A 20,531-nucleotide genomic window follows, 5' to 3' on the forward strand; every position below is an offset into this window, starting at 1 on the left:
ATTCTTGTTCGTCCGAACACATTCCGAATTTGCAAGAAAAAAAAAACATGCGATTAATAGAATTCGTAACACTTTGGCTGACAAGTCATCGCTACATCAACGCGACATTGACGCTATATTTCAGAACAAAAGCCCGGACAAGTCCTGGACATAGCCGATTCTTCTTCCCAAAGATCACAATGAGCATTGTGATCAATGAGCAAACGCATTGAGCTTGTCTGATCTTTGCACCGATCGATCGACGATGTATAAAAATATATGAAACTCGAACAAGTACAATTTTTGTAACAGGTGGACTCGCCTGATTTTTGCAGTAGGGTCTTCAATTATTAATCAGAGTATGTTAGAGAGTGAATGGAAGAGATAGATAAAGAGAGAGAGAGAGAGAGAAGGAGAGGGAGTGGATAATTCGAAGTACGTGAATAAGACATTTTTATAAATAAAGGTATCTGTATATATGCAAATAATGGTATGTATGTAAATAATAAAGGTAATGTAAGTATGTTCTTGGCAATAAGGCTGAATAAACATACATGTATATGTATTGATAAATGTAAAAGCACGTGTTTACTTTCTTTAGTACATATTTTCTTGCTTTTGTAAAGACGTAGGACGAGACAGACATCAAAACGAAAATGAAAACGATTCATGTATAAAGATACAGTTCGAAACTTATTTTCCAAGTTATTCACGAACCGAAACAGATAACGCGGGATTGAGATGCATGAAGAATGAATCGAATATTATATATCTATAAACATTTCTATAAAATTGTTTACAATAGCAATTCGCAAACTGTGGTGCAGGATCTTTGATGGAGGTAACTGTCAGAGGTTTGCAAGTGATTTTTCAAACCAAAAATCTGTAGGCTTAGTTCTAGTTTTCTTATGTTTATAAACCATATAAAACAAAGTGCAATTTTTATTATGTTTATTATATTTATAAACCATATAAAACCAAAGCCAGCAGAGTGAAACGAATTAATGCAATACGAAGTAAAATTTGTTATTCAACCTGATAGTTACAAACGAGGATACTTAACTAAAATTTGGAAGTTTAGTTTTAGTTCTCAAACTAAATATCTGTTGGCTTAGGTCTAGTATTGTTTTATGTTTATAAACCATGTAAAACCAAGTTCAATCTTTAAGCCAGCAGAGTGAAAACAATTAATACAATACGAACTAAAATTTGTTTTCAAATTGTGTTATTCTGACTGTTACAGACGTGGGTACTTAACTAAAACTTGGAAATTTAGTTTTAGTTTCCAAACTAAAAATCTGTAGGCTTAGTTCTAGTTTTGCTTTATGTTTATAAACCATGTAAAACCAAGTCCAATCTTTAGGCCAGCAGAGTGCAACGAATTAATACAATACGAACTAAAATTTCTTATTCAATCTGATTGTTACAAACGAGGTTACTTAACTATAACTTAGAAGTTTAGTTTTAGTTTTCAAACTAAAAATCTGTAGGCTTAGTTCTAGTTTTGTTTTATGTTTATAAACCATATAAAACTAAGGCCAACAGAGTGAAACGAATTAATGTAATACGAACTAAAATTTGTTATTCAATCTGATTTTTACAAACGAGGAGGCTGAAAACAATTAATACAATGCAAATTAAAATTTGTTATTCAATTTCACCGTTACAAACGAGTGCATTTCCAGGAATACGATCGCAATATATATTAATATGGGTCTTGAAACATCGATTATCAAAAAGGTCGATACGATTCGAGCGCTGAATCGAGTGGATTCGTTTCATTACGTTATAAGCGATTGATGGCTTGGATGATAAAATTTGAATACTTACACTCGTATATGTATCGAATTAAAAAATTGTTACAAGTGTGTATGCATTGTGGATAAATGAGCATGATGCGTATTGTTGTTTTGTATTTAGGCAGGTGGATTTTTCCGCGCTAGCAATGCAAGAATTAGGACAACTTCAAATTAATTACAGGATTTATAGATACAGGTCGAACAGAGTTTATATCGACTAGCAAATTCTATCGTGTTAACAACTAATCCGACAGGGAACTTCAGCTCGATCTCGTTATACTTTGAGCCTTATGATTTTGTGGAAACGCACGAGTCTGAAATTGGAAAATTGTTTCTTTAGTTAGATATGGCAATATCTCTATGATACAGAAATTAGCTATTTTTTCGTCTATAAATAAAAGACTTGCATAGCCTTTGTATTTAGAAACGATACTTTTGCATGGCGTAGTATGTTACTTTTGCTCTTTGTACATTTATTTAAAATACAGAACACGAAAATTAAATTTATACGCCAGCGCTGAAATATTGTAAAATTTTTGTGTTGTTCCAAACTATGAAACTCTGACGCGAAATTAATGCTTAATATCACGTTTGAGTTTGGATTTTTTCCTTCAAATATTATCGTTACTGTATCGAAATTTGCAACACAGACGAAAACAGGAAATTTTGAAAAATACAAATTAATTGAACGTTATCTCAATATTGTCGATGGAAATTGTTTGATTATCGATGGAAGATTAATTAATTTGTTACAAAGAAAATTTTTTAATTGAAAATGCCGTTATTTACTGTATATGATTTTGCATGTATTTTAGTATATATTTTGTTAAATATTTTTAATAAATAGAAAATATAGAGATGTGATCTAAAAGTGAGTCGCTTCCGCTTCTTTATCTTTTTTAACACACATTATGAAGTTGAATAATAATAATATGATAAATTCGATAAAATGTGATTCATGTTATTGCGCGCTGTGTAATATCTACTGCGGATAAATAAAAAATGATTTCAACACTTACCCAACCATTATTTAGTACGCGAGATGAGATGAAAATATTGTTTTTCTTGTCCAAGTAATTGTGTCATCAAAAGTTCTATGATTACTTCTACTTTGTATTCAAATGCACTTGCTGTTGGAACGACGGTTTATCTATTTATCAGTTTCTGCGGGGAGTCATCCGACTAATTTATAACTATAATTTATAGTCACAATTTTTATTTATAGACAAATTGCTCGAACATATAACAGAAATTCTTTAACTTTTAAATATAAAAATTAAAAAGTGGAAAATATCATTTAAGCGAGAAAATATTTCTACATTTATTATGCTTGTTAAAAAATAAATTATCGAAAGAGAAGTTGAAAATGTGATCTTTTCGCACGGTATAAAATTATGACATAATTTTTTCAGGTTAGATGCGTATGTAATAACACTACAGAATTATTTAAATGCTTTAGAATATTTAGAATGGTGTTTATAAATTTTCACGAACCCTTAAAATTAATGGTTATTTGAACGATACAATATCGAATAAAATGTCTAACGTTTTATGATAAATATTTGTACTATATCAATCCCTGACTCTGGTACTGTTAAGTTAAAAGCGACTAGAATAATTTGACTTAATTTTGTTCATTGTTTAATCTCAGTTTCAGTAGTTTACGTCAAAGAATAAAGATTACTGATAAAAATACAGATACAATTATCGTAGAATAAAAAAACGCAAACCAGGCTCGACTGAAACTGGCATATCAGTGAATGGATGAGATCTAAAAATATAGAAAAATAGAAAAAACATTTACTACAAAAACATTTTTTGAAGCATGTAAGTGAGTTCACTCGGCTATCTACTTACTCTTATATAGAATTCTAAAGAATTCAGTTCGTTTTTTTTACGAATTATCCGCTGTTCTTAGAATCGATAGTACAAACCAGCTGATTTTATCGGAGAAATTATCTAATTTTATCTTCTTCGAACTCAGTGCGATGTATTTTTGCAAATGTACAAAATTTGTAATCCGTAATATGGATTTGAAGAGAAGTAAAATGAATTCCCTTCATCTTCATACGCTGGCAACTACAACAATTGTTATATTATTTCTATATCGTAATGTCTTATAATACAAAAATGAAGAAACTTAGCTGTCTTTTAAATCCACTTTGTCTTCTGTTATTTCCACTTAAACGATGAAATAAATCATTTATAGTTGACTTATAATTGCTATTTTATTGCAAAAACGTAGCAAGCGTAGTTGTTGTAATGGACAGAGAAATTTTGTATTCTTTTACATTCCAATTGGATATTTTCTTCTGGATTCTTATCAATCTTTTCTACTTTCTCTTACCCCTGTAATTTCAACCGATTATTATTCGATAATCATTCTACGCTGTTATTAACCGAATGGTAGAAGATATTTCACACTCATTATTACACTCATTAACACTGTCGAGAGCTTTTCATTAACATTTGTCTACAATTGTTAACAAGTGATCTTCATCAACACCAACAAAGCTTTTTTCTATGTCATAAAGTTTTACGTAGATAATATGTATAAATCATAGTGGACATTCCGTGAAATGTTCCACCATTTACAGTAACTACGAAAAGTAGCGGCACATATTTATTTTCCAATGAAGCATTTTTTACCAGATTCTGTGTCATGATATCCGCGATATTACATTTTTGCAGTTGCGTGAGAACGCTACTAAATGATATAAAATTTAACATCTCTCGTAGTCAAATAATTAATATGACGATAGAGCCAATAGTGTGCAAATACTTCTGGCAGCCATTGTAAGTCGATACCACACACGTGTTGTAAAGCATCGTACACAACCGTGCGTCTACAACACCAATAAAAACGCAGAAACGTAATAGAACTGTCGGTTATCGATGAGTTTTCGAAGAATCACGCGTTAAAAATGATTCGATGACTGTTCTAATATCTCAATTCACTCGCACTCCACATACATTTGCAGTGGGCACACGTACACAAATAACCGCGACCAGTTATGCAGCTAGACGTATGTACGTACATATGCTCTCGGCGTTAGTGTGCGTCACCTTAGCTGTCATTTGGCAGCGAACGACGAAGTGGTGGGAACGCAAATGGCGGAGACTCGAATCGGGATATAAAGCTCCCTCGAAGCATCACAAAGATTCTATTCGGAGACCGACACTTGATCGACATCGTTCACAGGAATCTTGCTCTTGCTCTGACCTTGGAGATTCCAAAGCACAGCCGTGAAACAGTCGTGATCGGTTAGTCGATATTTCTTCGACCTCCCGCCGTTTCGTTCGATCGAACGTCCGTCACGGTCGTGTTAGATCCCGCGAAATTGTCCCACGCAAGCGACGAAGAGTGTTGATCTTGCGATCGAGATGCCCATTTGTACGTGCAAAGATCGCGCTCTGGACGAGAGCCACGTGTGTCAGATGAATCCTTCGGACGAGCATGAGAATGTCGAGTGGAATATCGAATATGATCCCGCAGTTAGGTACGTTTGGTTCTTCTTTGTATTTTATTTTCTACTTCATTGTGTACTTGTAGGATATTTTACGAAAGCGTGTCGAAAGAATAGGTCGGAGGAATTTATGTCACCTAACTAGCGCTCACTCGAGGAAATTTGAGGTTATTTCATTGAAAAAGGAACTTCGACTTTTCGGTGGAAAAGTATGAGATAGATACGTGTTTACATGTTTTAAATTAGTACGTGCGATTACAGTGAAAAGGTTAAGTTATTACGTTACGTTCGTTCCAATCGTTTATTGACGTAATAACGTTATAATCGATTAATCTTACAGACGAGGAAGTGTGAATATTCTGGAAGATTAGTTAATACGGAGATGTAGTACTATGGCGCATTAAGATTTTTATCCTTGGAATCCCATAATTTGTAAAACCAAAAATTCAAGCCAATTAGACAAGCAATCGACCAAACGTAAAATCTCGAATGAACTTATTAAATACAAGAAATAGCGAACTATATTATCTTTCACTTCATTTTTCTTCATAAATCGTGGATGTTAGAAATGACATAGAACTCTTCAAATTAATACTTCCTAAACTTTATAAATCGCAAAAATATAAATTGCAACCTGACGAATTATGAATCACATAAATTGTGTTAAATTTTATATTTTTGTACTATAAGGTAGATAATATCTATTTTAATTCAATTGTTTCAGTGATTTTGGACCGTGATTACAGTTTCCAATAGACAATTATATAATGTTGAGATATAAAACATTTATTCTGAAAAGATTTGTATTGTATATTTTACAAAATTTAACATGTTTATATATCAACAATATATATCATTTTGCAAGGCATATTTACGCGATGGTAGGTTATAGTCGATACAGTATTCGACGTATCGTTGAATGCTGATCGAAATATTTTAATGCGAAAACATACACTTGTACATGCGTGTTTACATGAATACTATCTAGTCTTCGCGCTTTGTTATGCGTACATTACAAGGTTACTATTATAAAAAATTAGAAATTACGAAATTTTAAACGCTACTATTTATCGTAATGATTATGTATTTACAACGTTTATAAATACAGCGATTTGTAATTACACTTACATGCATTAACGTACGTTGAACTACGAAATTGTAATGAAAAATGTTTCCTAAATACTAGATTAGCAACTTTACGATATTTTACTCATAATAAATAAGCATGAAACTGGTATCAATTACATAAAATATTAGATCTTACTTTTAGCTTGCATTCAGTACTTCAATTCAAGAAGATCCAATTCAAACTCAAAATATTTACGTTCGCTCAAATGCCAATGCTACTATTCGAGAACAGATTTTACGTGTTAATAAATAATTAAAAACATAGTATATGATATAAGTAGAATAAGTTTAGTGAAAAATGTAAAGAAACATGTATATTTATAGTATCTCCATAGTATAGTATATCCAAGCTGAGTTAAATGAAATCAGTTTGAGGTGGCTGTGTATGTGAGTAGTCCGTGGTATTTAGTTGCTGCTGGTTGTAGATGCCGCGCTGCTGTTGGGGGGTGTACTGCAGTATTTTTCTCCCTATTTAAGAATCGTGGAAGAAAAATCGGACTTCGGTCGCCGGGATTCGATCCCGGGATCCGAACACGTTCGTAACCTAAGGCGCTAACCACTGCGCTACCGTCGTTCGTTGCTAGTTAGTGGCGGTATTTGTGTTGTCGAGTGCCGCCACAAGTTGAAAGAAATTCACATTCGCTCGGGCATAAATTTAATGTTTCATAGTTTCATATATGGAGGATTTGTATGATATAACGATGTCATATTACTTGCAATCTAATATAGAATCTGTAATAATTCTTATGAAATTGGAAATTATTTAAAATTTCAAAAAATATTACGAATGGAAGTGCGCTTTATATACAACGTGAGAATGGAAATGAAGCTTATCAAATTACTCTTGACAATAGAATATTCGATATCACAAGTAAATGTGTCATGATATAATTTTAGAAAATTTACGACGATACCAACGTCATCAAAATTAATTATGTCCTTCAAAGTTATACTTAATTAATGCATTCATTTCAATCAAACGCGAAGCTAATAATCTCAGCGCGCAAATGGAATTCTAATTATGCAGAATGTAGTTAAGGGAATCAACAGAAAAGAGTCGCAAAATATAGATCTACAGATAGATAATTACAACTTACACTGCTATCACTTATGTATCAGTCGTGTAAGTAGCAAGTACATAATCGTTAAGGTCAAAGACATTGAAATTGGTGCAATTCAATATTGTAATATGTTACATATCCAATATTGAATGACTTGATTAAAGCCCTACCCTATCTATGTTTGATAGTGTATCACTTTATATCTTAATAAATAATAGATGCATCCTCATATACTATAATCGGATTCGAGCCTGAAAATCTCAACAAAATTGAATTCTATTACGCGTTGGCTTTACTTTTGTCTATAGAATTAACGTCAATACAAATCAATACATATCGGTTAAATTATACGAGGTAAAATTCTTGTACACATAGTTCTACCTTTCGTTAATCCTTTATCTATTTGAATTTAATTATATTTCAATTTGCCCAATATGAATAAAATGTTAAATAAAAAATTTGTTTCAGTTTTGATCCTTAAATAAATTTCAACAATTAAATATATTAAATTTATATATTTTACTCAAATTGATTTAATATTTTTCAACAGTTTTTTCATTCATTTATGTGAGATATTTCATTTATACCATTTATAATTTAATTCTACGAGTCACATAGGTGGAAATCCGTAGAAAATCCGTATTCCGATCGGTATTCGTTCATTGCATAGTAATAATTGAAAATCGATAGCCCTGTAAGGATTATATTGATTTTCGGTGACGTCTTTAATTAAATTCTTCTATTTGAAAGCGAAGGCTAGTTTCGAGCGTTTCTTATTCTTTCGTATATGATTTGAAGTATTTTAATAACGATAAGAAATTGCGTAAGGAGTATGTAGTTTCTATTTTTCGATACTTTCATTTAACTGATGCAGTATTTCCAAAGAAATTATGAATGAATCTCTATAATCATAAATGAAATGCAATTAATTTAAACTGTAAGGATAAATACTGCAATTATATCTTTTTTGTTTTCGTGTTAATATAAACGATAAGCTCGCAACTGATAGGATGAATAAGTTCTTTTATGTATTAGTTGGATTATTTTTTATGTAGTATTATCAATAAATATACAACCGGGTCGATATATATTCAAAAGTTCATGTTATAATATATAATGAAAGAGGGAACAACAAAACCGGGTTATGAAAAATTAAAATTTATTAAAAATTTTTAAATAATATTTTGTCTTTATATGTAGCTTTACCTAGATGAATTATAGTTTTGAAAGATGAAAGATATTTGGAACAAGAGATATTTTACAAGCGAGGTAGTTATTTTATCATATATTATTATTCTATTATCGTATAAATAAAATAAATCTGAAACGTAGATATTAACACAATGAATAAATTGTATAGCATAGGATTAAGAAGGAACCTAAGAAGGAAGTTCTAATCCTGTCAAGAGATCATTGTCAAAGTTGATTTGCGCGCCATCTGATTCTAATCGATGTGTTCATTTGAACGATTCCTCTTCCTTCCGGTTCCGGCCGACATTTTCTTCCGTTCGCAGTTTGTTAGTCCGTTCACAGCTTCTTATTGAAAAAGTATTATCGTTTATAGAATCGACTTTACAGAATTATCTATACAGTTGACTCTTCCACCGTGTGCGAAGAACAATATACGAAAAATATAAACATAAGATTTAGAAAATATTTACATCAGTAATCGCTTTAACCCCGTATATATAGCGTAAAGTAACAACAGAACGATGAGTCGCGCGTCAAGGAATATAGAGCCGCTGAGTAAGGAAAATTTTTATAAGTGGAGAATTCAGATTGAAATGTTATTAAAGGAAAACAACACATGGGAATATGTTTCTGGTGAAAAGATCCGAACTACAGAGAATGCTAGAGAATGGGATATAGGAGATAGAAAGGCAAGATCAGACATTATATTAGCAATAAATCCTGAAGCATTAATGAAAGTATATAATTGCAATACATCAAAAGAGGTATGGGATAAATTAAATGAACTATATTTCATAACTTATCCCAGCTACAAGTCAATGCTAATAAAACAGTTAATGGACTGTAAGATGCAAGAAGATGGGAATATGAGGGGTCATATAAAAAAATTTAGCGATTTAATTGATAAATTGAGAGACATACATGTATACATCCATGATGACATTATGACAGTTATGTTATTACGTAGTGTTCCAAACAGCTATGAAAATTTCAGGATTACTATTGAATCTGCGGAAATATTTCCAACCTTTGAAGATGTGAAAGTAAGACTACTCAAAGAAGAGTTAAAAAGAATACGGAAAAATCAAATTAGGCATGCAGTAGGATACTCTGGATATTCAGCAATTGCAACAGAAGTCACATCACGGATCATCGCACCTAGTATTTCACATCAAGAGCTTTATGAAGAAATTATTAATATCTTTCGAATTGCAGATTATCGTGCCATGTCTCTTAAAACAATAAAGCTAATAATTGAAGAAAAATATAACATACTTCTTAATAACAGAGATAGGGAGCTATATTTTTTGGTCATGCAATATATAAAGGGACAGAGGGGGATGGTGCAGCACAATGATGTAATTGAGGATACAGAAGATGAAATAGAGCCAGAATCAGAGTCAGAATCAGAGTCAGAATCAAATGATGAAAAGATAAAGGAAGAATAATAAACAGTCAAGAGAAGTCTTCCAAGATTTGGTCAATATTGTAAACAATATAAATGGTGCTCATTAAAACTACCCTCAGTATAAAATTACATAAAATATTAAGAATATTGTATTGGAATTAAAAGTATAATATTTCAGTTTCTAAACATTAAAATGGAACAATTTTCATATTTAAGTAATCTCTATTGTATGAATATTTTAGCACGTTAGCTTAATTGAAATAAAAGATTGAACAAGCATTAATGTAAAGCTATGAGCACACCTTACGTTAGCAAATTTTTCACACAATAAACATTTCTCTTATGTATACTTAATTTAATTTAATATACATTAAGAAGCAAATTTTACTAAAAAATAAAGCTGCATGTTTGATAATATTTAAATTTCGTTGTAATTTTTAGGATTAAATAATATACATAAAGAGTGTGTGTGTGTGTGTATAATATGTTATTCATAATTTCAATCTTCAACAAAGATTATTAACATACATACACTTAGGCAAACAATCTGAGAATGAAGAAAAAGCTTAAGTTACTTTGGAGAATAGAATGTTAGATATCTCAGAGGTTCATGTATTATCGCTTGTAGACAGTATCTCGTAGAACAATGCTGTTGATAATCGCACTGAATGACGCTATGATTGTTTTAAGGAGGTTTGTACGTTCTTGTATTAATCAGCATTGTTACCTTATATTCGTAATACAAGATTTACTATACGCATCGCAGTATAACATATGAAAATGTTAAAGGTCTAAAATAAACATATAAGAATTATACATTGAAATGAACGTATAAATTAAAACTCCATCCTGTCAAGTACAAGACATAAATATGTAAATATGTAATGGGAGCTGATTTTTATTCTTGCTTCAAGATTCCTTCTTCTCAAATAAAAGATGAAATCGTCGTGTATGTGGTGTATGGTGAGAAATTTTCAGTTCTACTTTATATGATACTCTAGAACATAGATTTCTGAAGTGTGGGTCGCGTTAAATATTCTACTATTACAGATTCGTTAGGAGAGTTGTATTCATCGATAATAGTCGAACGAACAGTTCAAATTCTATTCAGTTAAAAACCAGAATAACGAGAAAGATGAGGATCCTTATTTCTGTCTAGTTTCTCTCAGCTCGTAGATCCGTATCAAGTCAATTTTAAATTGCTTATCAATCAACTCTCGACACAATTACGTTTTGGCTAATCTTCGAGTAGGTCGCGAAAAATTATCGGTCTCGGAACTGGGTTCCGGCCCACAGAAGTTTGCGAAGCTTTGCTCTAGAAGTATGTAAATTACTTATCGGATTTTGCTTGCATACGACTCATCTTCTTAAACAGTTCTTCGAGTTTTTTAAAGTTCCAGAGAACCTGATTCAAAGCTCTTGTGGCCTGTTTCAATACATGTACGTACATGACATTGCATTACCTTAAAAATATTGTAAGTTCTGATATAACTGAAGTAAGTTCTTCAGATTTTAATTCCTATGAAGGTAAATATGGTAGTGGATATTTTTATAGATATTTCCTTTCTTTTTAGAAGACTACGCATGAATTGTACAAGTATCCTCCTTTATGACGTTGACGAGACAATATAAATAAGTATTCAAAGTTCATCTATGAATTATGATTATTAAATTCATTTATGCGAGGTGAATCATAGGAAGTGTACGTGACTTAGAATTACCAAAATATCAATTGTTCTCGTATAACATAGATACTCGTTGAACTGACTCGTTTAACGACAATGAAACAATTATTTTTGCAATCATCGCATCCGTTTTTGCACTGCTCATGCACAGATTGGCATGACGCGTTTCATATCATGAGAACTGAATAAAATTCTGCCACACTCAGTCATCGGTTTCCTCTTCGTTCTCGTCGTCAGGGGATGTGAGGGTGAATATTCTGCTTGCAAAGAGAAGCTGGCAGAATTATGCTGAATTTACTTAAAAAAGGAAATCGATGGAATTTTATTTTCACTGCTTTTTCCAGCTATAATCGATTCATTATTTTAAATTATAAAATGGTAGAACAACATCTATTCTATATATCAATAATTTATTTTTCAATGAGCAAGTTTTTATTTGCGATGCATAATAACTAACGTTAATATCATAAAATTATACCTTCCCCAGTGGATAATAATATTGTGTAACATTGCAGAACCGAATTATATATCTATGTAGTATCACATACATATGCTATATACCATGCATTAAACTATTACATATTATAATAATACGTAGTTAATGCATACTATAATGGACAGAACTTACTCTATTATAGTATAAATAAACAAATACGTAATTTTCTTATGAATAAAAGACAGTATAGTTATATCGAACATGTTGGTGTAATCGCAAACAATCAATCGATTAACTCGGTAAACAATAACGAAGGTACATATTTTGCACACGACAAAAATACATTTCTATTTACAAGACTTAAATAAATAAAAATTGTGATATACAACGCATAAAGATCTAAATGTTTTTAACACGCTGTTCGCGTTTCGCATTTTTTTTAGATATATAGATGGATCTGTGCGACTTCGAAATCCAAACATCGAGCTCATGGATCAGGATATACTGTATCATCTTGCTCTGGGTAGCGGCTCCCACGATCTCGTTGAAATGTTTGGCGACGTTAAGGTAAATCAAAGTAGTAGAGCTCCTTTTTCTGTGGAAAGAACTTTTATCTTTAGTGGTACTCCTTTTTTTTTGTAAAGAGAACTTTGTTTTATGTATAGTAGAACTCCTTTCCCTGTAGAAAACACTCTTTGAACTATAGTGAAACCTCCTTTTTTATAAGAAGGGCTCTGTAATGTAATGTAATAGAACGTTTTTCCTTTAGAAAAGAGCTTTTTAGTAGTACTCCTTTTATTTGTAAAAAGAACGTTGTTTTTCTTTTAGAAAACAAGTCTTTTAGCAGTACCCCTTTTTTTGTGAAAAGAACTTTGTTTTTCTTTTAGAAAACAAGTTTTTTAGCAGTACCCCCTTTTTTGTGAAAAGAACTTTGTTTTATGTATAGTAAAACTCCTCTTCCTGTAGAAAACACTCTTTGACATATAGTGAGACTACTTTTTTTATAAGAAGGGCTCTCTAATGTAATATAATAGAACTTTTTTCCTTTAGAAGAGAGCTTTTTAGTAGTACTCCTCTTCTTTTTGTAAAAAGAACTTTGTTTTTCTTTTAGAAAACAAGTTTTTTAGCAGTACCCCTTTTTTTGTAAAAAGAACTTTGTTTTACGTATAGTAGAACTCCTTTTCCTGAAAAAAACAATCTTTGAGCTATAGTGAAACTTCCTTTTTTACAAGAAGGGCTCTGTAATGTAATATAATAGAACGTTTTTCCTTTAGAAAAGAAACTTTTTAATAGTATTCCTTTTTTTTTGTAAAAAGAACTTTGTTTTTCTTTTAGAAAACAAGTTTTTTAGCAGTACCCCTTTTTTTGTAAAAAGAACTTTGTTTTATTTATAGTAGAACTCCTTTTTCCTGTAAAAAACACTCTTTGAGCTATAGTGAAACTTCCTTTTTTATAAGAAGGACTCTGTAATGTAATGTAATAGAACGTTTTTCCTTTAGAAGAGAGCTTTTTAGTAGTACTCCTTTTTTTTTTTTGTAAAAAGAACTTTGTTTCTCTTTCAGAAAACAAGTTTTTTAGCAGTACCCCTTTTTTTGTAAAAAGAACTTTGTTTTATATATAGTAAAACTCCTTTTCCTGTAGAAGATACTCTTTGACGTATAGTGAGACTACTTTTTTTATAAGAAGAGCTCTGTAATATAATATAATAGAACGTTTTTCCTTTAGAAGAGAGCTTTTTAGTAGTACTCCTTTTTTTTTTTGTAAAAAGAACTTTGTTTCTCTTTCAGAAAACAAGTTTTTTAGCAGTACCCCTTTTTTTGTAAAAAGAACTTTGTTTTATATATAGTAAAACTCCTTTTCCTGTAGAAGACACTCTTTGACGTATAGTGAGACTACTTTTTTTATAAGAAGAGCTCTGTAATATAATATAATAGAACGTTTTTCCTTTAGAAGAGAGCTTTTTAGTGGTACTCCTCTGCTTTTTGTAAAAAGAACTTTGTTTTTCTTTTAGAAAACAAGTTTTTTAGCAGTACCCCTTTTTTTGTAAAAAGAACTTTGTTTTATTTATAGTAGAACTCCTTTTTCCTGTAAAAAACACTCTTTGAACTATAGTGAAACTTCCTTTTTTATAAGAAGGACTCTGTAATGTAATGTAATAGAACGTTTTTCCTTTAGAAGAGAGCTTTTTAGTAGTACTCCTTTTTTTTTTGTAAAAAGAACTTTGTTTTTCTTTTAGAAAACAAGTTTTTTAGCAGTACCCCTTTTTTTGTGAAAAGAACTTTGTTTTATGTATAGTAGAACTCCTTTTCCTGAAAAAAACACTCTTTGAGCTATAGTGAAACTTCCTTTTTTATAAGAAGGGCTCTGTAATGTAATATAATAGAACGTTTTTCCTTTAGAAGAGAGCTTTTTAGTAGTACTCCTTTTATTTGTAAAAAGAACTTTGTTTTTCTTTTAGAAAACAAGTTTTTTAGCAGTACCCCTTTTTTTGTGAAAAGAACTTTGTTTTTCTTTCAGAAAACAAGTTTTTTAGCAGTACCCCTTTTTTTGTAAAAAGAACTTTGTTTTATATATAGTAAAACTCCTTTTCCTGTAGAAAACACTCTTTGACGTATAGTGAGACTTCCTTTTTTATAAGAAGGACTCTATAATGTAATATAATGGAACGTTTTTCCTTTAGAAAAGAAACTTTTTAGTAGTATTCCTCTTATTTGTAAAAAGAACTTTGTTTTTCTTTTAGAAAACAAGTTTTTTAGCAGTACCCCTTTTTTTGTAAAAAGAACTTTGGTTTATGTATAGTAGAACTCCTTTTCCTGAAAAAAACACGCTTTGAGCTATAGTGAAACTTCCTTTTTTATAAGAAGGGCTCTGTAATGTAATATAATAGAACGTTTTTCCTTTAGAAGAGAGCTTTTTAGTAGTACTCCTTTTATTTGTAAAAAGAACTTTGTTTTTCTTTTAGAAAACAAGTTTTTTAGCAGTACCCCTTTTTTTGTGAAAAGAACTTTGTTTTTCTTTCAGAAAACAAGTTTTTTAGCAGTACCCCTTTTTTTGTAAAAAGAACTTTGTTTTATATATAGTAAAACTCCTTTTCCTGTAGAAAACACTCTTTGACGTATAGTGAGACTTCCTTTTTTATAAGAAGGACTCTGTAATGTAATGTAATAGAACGTTTTTCCTTTAGAAGAGAGCTTTTTAGTAGTACTCCTTTTTTTTTTGTAAAAAGAACTTTGTTTTTCTTTTAGAAAACAAGTTTTTTAGCAGTACCCCTTTTTTGTGAAAAGAACTTTGTTTTATGCATAGTAGAACTCCTTTTCCTGTAGAAAACACTCTTTGACGTATAGTGAGACTTCCTTTTTTATAAGAAGGACTCTATAATGTAATATAATGGAACGTTTTTCCTTTAGAAAAGAAACTTTTTAGTAGTATTCCTCTTATTTGTAAAAAGAACTTTGTTTTTCTTTTAGAAAACAAGTTTTTTAGCAGTACCCCTTTTTTTGTAAAAAGAACTTTGGTTTATGTATAGTAGAACTCCTTTTCCTGAAAAAAACACTCTTTGAGCTATAGTGAAACTTCCTTTTTTATAAGAAGGAGTCTGTAATGTAATATAATTGAATGTTCTTCTTTTAGAAAAAAAGTTTTTTTATGTAGAGTAGAAGTTATTTTATATGAACTACATTTGTAGAAACAGAATTTTAATTAGCACTCCATTAACTGTGTTCTTTCTGTCTTTCTCCCATTAAGTGCTTTACCATGTAATAGTGGATGTCCCTTGTGTAACAATTTTTCCAATGAAAAATAAACACGAGAAATTTTCTAAAACTTGTTACATGAAGTTTTCATATTCGTGCTCTATTTTGATTTGTACGACAAAGTTTCTACAATTCCTATAAAAGATGTGAACAAGTAGTTTTTCGCATATTGTCGTGTAACTTAAAAAATGTTACGTTATTTATTGTCTCAAAGATCGTTACATATTAATTACGTTTTACGCACGCTATCCCCAGAGACATACTTGAATGTCAGTGCACCTTTAAACTCGTGACGCATATAGTTGAAACAATGCCAGAACATCGGTGCTTTCTAAAACATATTGAACTTATCTATAAATACATTGTGGCTTATTTCTCTCCCGAAGAAGTAGATTTATAGCGTCACAACGACCTCAAAAACCTTTTTCATTACTTTGTTTAAAACATATTTCGATTCTCGTACCGCATACAGTTTCGAATATGTTTATGAACTTAATTAATTTCATCAATTTTTTCTCTATACTTGTGCGAACTCTTTCTTGGTTAATTGCAATGTTTATGTTTGGGTTCTGTGTGCAGTATAGTAATCTCTATCAGTCGAGTTTTCAGAGATGGTGTATGACTAATTTCTGATAGTAGGTTAACATGGAATACCACTGATAACAATGAAATATGTATGTAGAAGTGCTGCAATGTGTATTTCAAAGCGTAAATTTAGCATAACGTTCGAAACTACAATATGTGTGTTGTACACGGTATTGTCGATGTATTATTATCTCTATTATCTATTTATAAATTTCTGCTCCATCGATCGTTAATTATCGGACTATCTTATCCACGATGAATTTTGTAATTTTCAGTGAATGTTAACGTTACATATTAATTATATTCATTATATTAAGGATGAAGCAAATAGAGTTAACTAAATTTATATCTATCGTAAGATATTGAAAATGATAACGAGAAACTTTGTAATTGTAAAATTTTACCAAAACATATATTTATGATGAAATTGGCAAACAAGGTACGTAGAACGTGCAAGCGCAGCAAAACAGTTATGGTAGCAATAAATATGTGTAAGATCGTTTATCACGTGGTAATTCAGAGGATGGATTCTGAAGTCTGAAAAACGAGTTTATTGTGAAAATACTTAAATGAAATACAGGAGTAAATAACAATTAATAACAGTAATAATTAAATAAATAACAAGCTGTGTGCAATATCTACCTGAAAATCGAGAATCGATTTTCAACGTCCTGAGCTACCTATCTTTCATCGTCAATCTTCAATGTTTTAAACAATTACTCTTTCTACTATGGTCTTGTCTATCTATGATGTTGTTTTCTGTCCGTCCGTTTGGGAAATGAGCGTCTCTCAAAATGGCTGTCCGCAAAACAAAGAGAGTCGGTCTGTCCGTGAAACAAAGAAAGTCCCTATCGCCCTTGAACTTTTTAGGGAGTTTACATATGTATAAAGCAATATTTGTAAATCATTATTATAAGTTATTCTGAATCGCTATTTTACATCTCTTTCCAGAAACAAATTTAAATAGGTTCGTTAAAAATTTATTTTATATAATTTTGATCAATTTCTTCTGCGTGTCCCTTCGCAAGTTATTCTAACTTAGTGTTTGCTTGGATTTTTAGGAACAATTCACTTTCTTAAATGGCAAATGCTTCTGCGGCAGACACTTGTCATCTTGTCATCTATTGTTTCTGCTACGTATTGTATGTATATCGTCCGAGCTTATGCAGTTGCAGTTAATCTATTGATTTTTATTTCGCATTGCTATTACGATCAGAAAACAATTACATCATGTAACCGAGCACCAGGTTATTTGTCTTATCGGGCGAACTTGTTAGCAATAATAGAGAGCCAAGAGCTCGTAATAGATATACTTACCATATGTTTACATTGGCTACAAAATATTTTGGCACACCATCGTATTTATTTTAGTATTTACATACTAACTAATTAGGACTAGGTGTACTAAATTTCACATCATTTAGTGTCACCATTTCCGACTGACCCTAAATATTCCAAAATATCAGAATGAAATTCTGTAAAGATTCCAATGAAAAATGTTTCGTTGGAAAATGGGTATGCGCCAATAATTTTCATAGTCACTGTATTTTACATAAAAGAAACGAGGAAGGCTAAGTGTGAAAATTTGTATCTGAGAAACTTTTAAACGTTCACGTTTTTAATCGTCTCGTTGCTAGGATCAGAGTTTTAACTTGGAAATGATGAAGACCTTACTCGCATCTCTCTGATTTCAAGTACCTGGTATATTTCCCTAATATTGATAGACATAAACAGTGATCTGTGTAATATTAGAATGATGCAATAAATGGCAATAGTGTACTTTTAGCATGTAGTTGTAACATACTTGTGTATGTACCCTTTGTATACAGGACAGTTAACAATTATTAGTCCAAGCTGTTTACTGCAGGTAAACGTATTTTCACTAAGAACATCTAAAATCACAGAATCCTACATTAATCCACAGACAAGTCAATTTTAGATCGGTTTTAGTTCTAGCGAATGTAAATTAAATATGACACTCGTACAGAGCTGATCATGGCATTCGCTGTTTAAATAATCAGACAATAATTTTTCATAAAAGAAAAGATATTAATAAATATCTGTTCTTTTGATATTAATAAATATCGATTTATGCGTCAATTTGACGCATTCTGAATTTCACGAGGGAAATTACACGAGCCGTTTACATTTCTCTTCTAGCATTTGTACTGACTTTTATCCATTTAACGGGATAAATATACATCGAAATTCATTTTCTTCAAAGTTTTCTAATTTTAAAGTTTCCTATGCGGTGTACCTGTTTCTACGGATACGCGTCAATCTGATGCATTTTGAATTTGACCAGGAAAATTACGCGAGCCGTTTACATTTTTCTTCTAGCATTTGTACTGACTTTTATCCATTTAACGGGACAAATATACATCGAAATTCATTTCCTGCAAAGTTTTGAAGTTTTCTACGTGGTATACGCGTTAATTTGACGCAATCGAAATGTCCGTAAACCCAGCGTTAACGAGGAGAGTAATCTTTAAGTAAGAAACTAAGGATTTCCTTCAGACTTCGATTTCTATTCTTCTTTTTTCCAGATTTCCTTGCAAGGGACACAAATTTTCTGTCCATCGTTTCGTTAATCGATTTTCTTGATAATCCAAATTCTGTGGTAGTTAATTTTTAACGCAAATGAAGCAAAACATAAGAGCTAGAAGATTTTTGAATTATTATTAAAATTAAAAAGAAATTAACTCGTCCATCAGATCTCAATTTCTTGGACGTAAGAATTTCCTTATTTGCGGATATTTTCTATCGAAAAAATAAGTCATGTGATGTTAATGGTTCGAAGAATAAACGCGAATGATGAAATTAACTTATCTCCCCTAATCTGTTATTTCACAATCCCAAATATTTCTGGTTAAGAGGTGACTCGCGATGTGTTAACAGGTCACTAAATAACTTGTTATTTGTGAGAGAAGCCAAAGAGATTTGTCTCGTTCATCGTCGGTTAAGATTTAAATAAACGACGATTTTCTTTTCGAGCTTTCCTCTCGTAGCTTCCAAATGAATCACGAAGCTTCACGAACGAAACAAAAAATATTTTTACTATCCATTTTTTTATCATTTGTTTATTGATATTTTAAGATTGCATAAAAAATTAACCGAAAAAAGCTCAAAATTCACAAAGTTATGAGCTGACAAAGTGGGGGGTCCAAAAAAAAGGGTGTGCTGGCGCGCATGATTTCGACCCTTCTAGTCATCTGAGACAAAAGAGCCGAACGGGTTCTTAATTAGTATAGATGCCGCTATAGCATGAACCTTGGAAAAGTCAAAAAAATATTTTTTTACAAAATGGCGGCAATTTGAAAAGAAAATTTTTTTGGCATGTTTTTTTAACAATTCCGAATTTTTTAAAAATAGTAAAATTAAAAATTTTGATCTGAGCGTGCTTCAGGCGATAGAGAAATGTATAAATAACTTTCACACCAAATTTCAAATAAATCGGTTCATTAGAACTTGAGGTATCGTGCACGCCAACTCGAAGAACGTAGTTTCGAGAAAAACGCGTTTCAAGTTTTCAGACAAGTTTCCGGCAATTTTACTCATAGAATGGTACAGCATACTTACATATTTTTAATTCCTGCTCCATACAAGAACATCTTTCTTACACGTAGAACACAGAATTAACGATGAGAGAGAAAAATTCTAAAATACAATAGCCGTAATTGTTATTAATTAAAACTGTACATTTGTTCCGGTCGGACCGGAGCAGATGCCGCGTCACAGAAATGGCTGTAACTCGTAAAACAATTGAAATTTTGAAAAATCCTTTCAAGGGCATATTCTTGAATGTCTAAACTTTGGAAATATGAAAAGAAAATTTCCGATTTTTTCAAATTTGTAGACTAGAATACCCCCTTAACGTTTCGCAGTTCGCACAAGCCACGAGCACGCATTCTTTTTATCGCAAACTCTTTTACGCTATCAGTGAAGCCGCGTTTACACAACGTATTCACATTCATTGAAAGATATGCCATTAAAAGAAAGTACAATGTTTCGTGACCTAAATAGAACAATAGGCGAAACTT

General features: G+C 31.3%; 1 protein-coding gene and 1 long non-coding RNA gene across 4 annotated transcripts in view; one reads left to right on the top strand and one right to left on the bottom strand.

The window, feature by feature from the left end:
* Positions 1-20,531, top strand: part of LOC122572030 (uridine phosphorylase 1) — a 50,671-nt gene that overhangs the window by 21,785 nt on the left and 8,355 nt on the right. The window contains exons 1-2 of one of the 2 annotated variants that reach the window (XM_043736539.1): positions 4,918-5,278; positions 12,598-12,721. In XM_043736539.1, coding sequence (XP_043592474.1) covers positions 5,163-5,278; positions 12,598-12,721 — 240 coding nt within the window. In that variant the 5' untranslated portion in view covers positions 4,918-5,162. Of the gene's footprint in view, positions 1-4,917; positions 5,279-12,597; positions 12,722-20,531 lie in introns of those variants that run through there. The other variant, XM_043736540.1, reaches the window with a different exon arrangement.
* LOC122572031 lies at positions 1,188-4,807 on the bottom strand. Of its 2 annotated transcripts, XR_006318348.1 has the most exons (4): positions 4,213-4,807; positions 3,636-4,127; positions 2,798-3,549; positions 1,188-2,092 (listed from the first exon to the last, which is right to left on the bottom strand). It is a non-coding gene; the product is annotated as an uncharacterized LOC122572031 (long non-coding RNA). The 2 variants fall into 2 exon arrangements; XR_006318347.1 differs by having other exon boundaries at positions 1,188-3,549.

This window comes from Bombus pyrosoma, linkage group LG10, assembly GCF_014825855.1.
Source record: "Bombus pyrosoma isolate SC7728 linkage group LG10, ASM1482585v1, whole genome shotgun sequence".
Taxonomy (NCBI): domain Eukaryota; kingdom Metazoa; phylum Arthropoda; class Insecta; order Hymenoptera; family Apidae; genus Bombus; species Bombus pyrosoma.